This window comes from Azolla caroliniana, unplaced genomic scaffold, assembly GCF_043228905.1.
Source record: "Azolla caroliniana isolate FFs.n. ecotype wild unplaced genomic scaffold, voAzoCaro1.0.p SCAF_6, whole genome shotgun sequence".
Lineage (NCBI taxonomy): Eukaryota > Viridiplantae > Streptophyta > Polypodiopsida > Salviniales > Salviniaceae > Azolla > Azolla caroliniana.
In genome coordinates this window covers 937997-943990 of record NW_028230441.1, presented here as the reverse complement: position 1 = coordinate 943990, position 5994 = coordinate 937997, and the positions used below count along the sequence as shown (strand labels likewise).

General features: G+C 36.9%; 1 protein-coding gene across 1 annotated transcript; it reads right to left on the bottom strand.

The window, feature by feature from the left end:
- Positions 1–2093: 2093 nt before the first annotated feature.
- LOC147862418 (actin-7-like) lies at positions 2094–5436 on the bottom strand. Its single transcript, XM_087321070.1, has 5 exons — positions 5279–5436; positions 4195–4271; positions 3422–3815; positions 2715–3328; positions 2094–2318 (listed from the first exon to the last, which is right to left on the bottom strand). The coding sequence occupies exons 2-5, from the start codon at positions 4252–4254 to the stop codon at positions 2253–2255; spliced, it is 1134 nt and encodes a 377-aa protein (XP_087177196.1). The 5' UTR covers positions 4255–4271; positions 5279–5436; the 3' UTR covers positions 2094–2252.
- Positions 5437–5994: the final 558 nt, after the last annotated feature.

Here is a 5994-nt window from a genome sequence, read left to right as displayed (position 1 = left end):
TATTGTTTTCCTTTTTAGCATATACTAAATATGTACAATGAACCTCCTAAAAGTCACGTAAATGGTGGGGAAATTCATACATTTTGAGTGCGAAGTGTCATGAAAGGTAGTAGTATGAAGCCTTAGTTTGGGTCTGTAATTGAAGCTGTAACACTTTTCAGAATGGGTAGTCAGAACTTCGACTCAAATGGGAGATTACATATGTTTACAAAAAAAGTTAGTTGTCTGAAGAAAAGTAAGCTTGGTTCTAAATGAAAACTTAATGGTGCTCTTCACATACATTGATGGATATGAAGTTCATAGATCCCATGACCATTGACAGAACAGAAATCAAAAGTCATTTGATGAAGATCTAAGATTTGAGGATCATATATATTGTGACATAACCAGGAAAGGTTTCCAGGGATTTAAGATTGGGATACGACTGAAGGACTTGTTCCCGAATGGAAACATACCTTCACAAAACGTGGGTCTTTTTGGATGCTTTGTTTCCTTGGCGAATAATCCAACTACCCCATGGGGAACTGGCTGCAAATTGACCATTTTTTACTTCTGAATGAAATGTAACACATACAGATGCAAACTTATGATATTTTGTCCCTTGGTACTAGGTAGTGAGGAACATGGTCATCAAGTGGCCCCTATCCCACATGGAACTTTATTGGGCTCTCACTACTACTGTCATTTTTGTAATATCTATGCTTCTTGACTCATATGACCAATCACTCATTAGAAAGCTGCTCAATCATGTAGATGAGGGTTTTTTAAAATGGCTGAAAATATGAAAAAGGAGAAACGAAGTTTGTTTTTGTGAATTGCATTGTTTGGATCTTGCAAAAGTGCCATGGCAGAGTGGACAAGCAAAGAGGATGCCTAATGTCATCAATGATAGTTTCATTGCCATTATTACTTGAATGCTTGTACAATATTGTAGAGAGAGAGAGAGAGAGAGAGAGAGAGAGAGAGAGCAAGTCATCTAGTAAATTAGTGAAGCTAATAAGATTTGAACCGAAGTGTACATGTACAAGTTTAGACAAACAGCAAGGGTTTTTGTATTGTTATGTTGTTTTAGTATATATATATATATATATATACTAGAATTCGGCATAATAAAACAAAGTAAAGGCAGTTTGACCGACCTTCATGAAAATAACGAACTTTTTCCTATCTTTATTCAATTTAGTAACATCTTTTCCAAACTAGCATCGAAATGATTGATATTTTCCTATTTTTATGTGCTTTATTAACACCCGTTCTCAAACTAGCATTACACACAGTATTATTAGTGATCTAGAATAATTCTTGAATTCCAAAAGTGAGCTAGGATCATGTGTTACATTCTAACTAATACTTAGAAATCCTGAAAGGTGCAATTTTTTTAGATCCTAAAAACTAGACTCTGTAGAAACTCATTTGGATATAGTTGAAATGGTCAGAATATGTGCTTACATGCATTGTAAATTAAAAAAGTATGCTTGGTTATTTTGAACCATCACCTATATAAGTTTGGTCAGTGTTAGGCTCCTTATCACTGATAAATCAAGAGAAAGTGCTTACTGACATTGTTGAGCAAGCTATTAGTTGCTTTACTTGTCCATGTACATTGCATTTATTGTACATCTCTGAGTAAACAAAATCAAATAAATATAACCCAAATTATAATACAAAAAAATGTAGCAAAGAAATTACCATAAAGGGAGACTCAATAGACCAAATTTGAGGTATAACATGGTAGAAATGCTAATGAGATAGCAAGGTGATTATTTTACTGCATGTAGTCCTCGCTATATTTTTATCATTATTATTTATGTATTGCTAATGACAATACCCCTTAAGGTTTAAAATGATCTGCACTGATGGAAAACCTAGAAAACAGCTGAATGTTCATCAATTGGAAATTTTTATTTTTGTAAATTGCATTTAGTTGCACGGGTTGGAAATTCCTTAACACTTGGATTCACTCTTTTGTGCCTTAACTTATTGTATTGTTACATGATACTGCTATTAAGAACTTTTTATTTTCACATGGACATCTCTCAAGTCTACTTCGCACTTGGATTCACTCTTTTTGTGCAACGACTGCTATTAACCTGTTTGCAGAAACAATAAAAAACCTTCCATAATCAATAAATAATAACATGAATCCAATATGGCCTCAATACAAATAGAAGCTTTTTCCTGAAATAATACAAAAATCAACCCCCAATCAAATGATGTGATGTACATTCACTGAAGAAAATCCACAAAAGCCTCTAGAAACACTTCCGGTGCACAATGGATGGACCTGACTCATCATATTCCGATTTCGAAATCCACATCTGCAAAAACCAATAATCAAAATGAAAAATTAAACGACTGTGTTCATTAAGCTATAATTATGGGGATTGACCTACAGCTGGTATTAAGACAAATGACTCGGACAGGAGAAAAGGTTTTCAAAAGAAAATTTGATGGGAGTTAAGTGATTCGAAACATTCTGAAAAATAGAATAATAAAAGGTAAAAATACTTTAAAGAGTCCGCAAAAAGAATGGTTTATATATAGGTCGTTTAAAAGTTCACAAACCATAACTGGATGGAAGACAGAACATTGAATATTGATGAAAAGATTAAGTCATTTAAAAAGCAGGTTTTCCGAAAGAAGTTTTGATGGAGAAGTTTAAAAGCAGATTTTGTGAAAGAAAACTTGAAGAAAGGCATATGATGCAAACCAACCTGCTGGAATGTGCTCAAAGATGCTAAAATGGACCCTCCAATCCAAACACTGTATTTCCTCTCCGGTGGAGCCACCACTTTTATCTTCATACTATTAGGAGCAAGAGCCGTGATCTCTTTGCTCATACGCTCTCCGATGCCAGGGAACATAGTTGAACCGCCACTAAGTACAACATTTCCATACAAGTCCTTTCGGATATCCACATCACACTTCATGATGGAATTATATGTAGTTTCATGGATACCTGCAGCTTCCATACCCACAAGAGATGGTTGAAATAGAACCTCAGGACATCTGAAGCGTTCAGCACCGACGGTCAGGATCTGTCCATCGGGTAGCTCATAGGTCTTTTCAACTGAAGAGGTGCTTCTCGCTATCTCAAGCTCTTGCTCGTAATCCAAGGCAACATATGCAAGCTTTTCCTTCATATCTCGGACAATTTCTCTCTCTGCGGATGTTGTGAATGAATAACCTCGTTCGGTGAGAATTTTCATGAGACCATCAGTTAAATCTCGCCCGGCCAGATCAAGACGAAGAATAGCATGTGGCAACGCATAGCCCTCATAGATAGGAACTGTATGCGAAACACCATCACCAGAATCCAACACAATTCCTAATATGGATAAGAGGACCACAACGGTTCAAAACATTAGAAAACATTTCAGTATACAGCAACCAAGATACAAAGAGCTATGCAAACACATACCAGTGGTTCTTCCACTCGCATACAAAGAAAGCACAGCTTGTATGGCTACATACATAGCAGGCACATTAAACGTATCGAACATGATTTGGGTCATCTTCTCCCGATTCGCCTTAGGGTTAAGAGGAGCTTCTGTGAGGAGAACTGGGTGCTCTTCAGGAGCGATACGCAACTCATTATAAAATGTATGATGCCAAATCTTTTCCATATCATCCCAATTGCTCACAATTCCATGTTCAATGGGATACTTGAGGGTCAAGATACCACGTTTCGATTGGGCTTCATCACCAACGTAAGCATCTTTTTGCCCCATGCCAACCATTACACCGGTATGCCTCGGGCGACCAATGATACTTGGAAATACTGCTCGTGGTGCATCGTCCCCAGCAAATCCAGCCTATTAATCCAACAAATAAGCATAGAGAATTCCAGTGGTTTGATCCTTGCCTTGAAAACAATTGACATCCCACAAACAGCAATTGGAGTCCCATTAAGAGGAAAAATATGCCATTAATGAGCACGAAGGTTTCTCTCATTCCCCACCCTTCTTTTCTCCAACAATAAAATGTGCTAAACAGAAAATCCACGGGCAAGACAAACTATTTGACTCCCTTCCCTTCCCTTCCCTTCCCTTTAATAAAATGCACGAAGAGAAAGTTTTGAAACACTCTTCCATGAGCAAGAAAAAATATTTGACTAACGAGCGGCCTTCCCTTCCCTTCTATAAACTGCTTAAAATAGAGAATGCATGAAGTGGAAGTTTTGAAACTTCTTACCTTTACCATACCAGTTCCATTGTCACAGACAAGAGGTTGAGATTCATCAGCATCTGCCATTGTTTCCTTAAAGTTTTCTGCGAAGGGACGCATAAGCACACATAAGAACTTATTGCTGATAATTTAGATGGTGAGAAAACATTCAAGCTATAGATACGTTAAGTTAAAGCAATGAGCTGATTTCATCAGCAACAGTGCATTTTTTACATCAGAATGAGAACTGGTGCATCTAGAGAGTTGCCTTGAGATGGATCATTGCAATCATAAGATTCTAAAGAAATGAAACGATGCATCACAGGACACTCATAGAATGAGTAATATGTGGCCATTAGAGTAAGATCATTGCAAAGGTCATTAGAGTAAGATCATTAGAGTGAGAAAAAGACATAAAGAAAAGCTCAAATCTTTGACGGCTATGTGCTAAAAGAGGAAAAGTTTCTGCTCATCAAGCATCACAGATGAGAAAAACATGCATAATCTGATAATAATACAAATTTTCTACTATAAATCATGAACATAGCTGATGATCCATCACAAATATAGAAACTCAAATATTTAAAGTGCATAATCTAACACAAAAATCAGAGACCAAAAGTTTCTACAGTTCAACAAATGCAGGAACTTAGCCAAGGATACATTGAAGATCAGAAAAGCTCAAACATCAGAACCAAATAAAATTCTACTGACTGTTATCATGAGGATACCCGAGGATAAATCAAAGATTGGATCTTTGGAAGACATAATTTGACACAAGATGAGAATTCAAGGTGTTCATTTATCAATCATAATCTAATTCAAATGTGAGAACGTGGGTTTTGGTCATTTCCAATGATGACAAAGCATCACAGATGAGGAAAAATTTGAGCTTAAACCATCTTTGAGCAGCATAATCTAACACAAAGATTGAGGAACGACCTTTATTCTGAGCCTTTGTAATTAATCGATCAATCTATTGAAGATAAAATGAAGAAATAAAATAGTAAACAGGATAGACTATTAACAAACAAAAAAGAGACCCATAAATCGAAATCAAAACCAGGGAATGTTTTCAGACAAATGTTGAAGCTTGAGTAAGGAGGCATACCAAGATTGGAAGAGAAACTTGAATGGTGAGACTCTTCTGTGTCTGTGTTCTCCGTGTGTTCAAATGAAGAAGCAGGGGCGGGGCGCTAGCTTAAAGGGGCGCTGTCTACTGTCTTAAAAAGACAGACAGTCTGTGAGCGAGAAAGAAAGAGGGGGGGTCCCACTCAAATTCTCTGAAAACCCTCTTCTTTTTAAGAAAACTCTCTCTGTCAAATTCTGTCAAAATACACATACAACACATTTGTGTGTGTACAGCAAATGAAAAGGAAGATGCTTCCCATGTGCTCCTTCCCTCTTTGTTAGTAGTATTTTGTGCCTTGTGTCGCTACTTGTATATGTATTACAGTGTATATATATATATATATGTATATATATATATACATACACGTATATGTGTATATGTATGCACGTACGTACGTATGTATGGTATATTGTGTGTATGTGTTCGCACGTCCAGCATGTCTTTCTATAAGTTTGTGTGTCTTTCATCTCTTCCCATGTGTGTGTGTGTGTGTGTGTGTGTGTGTGTGTGTGTGTGTGTGTGGTACACCCACGCCAAACTCACTACCTCGATCATATACTCTTCTTAATGACCCTCACTTTGCTTTGTCGGCCATCCAACCTCGTCTCTTACTTCTGAAACACAAGAAACACGGGGAGTTACATCTCAAACTCTAGTTCATCACTCAGCCAGAGCGAACAACCCCCTTTTAATTA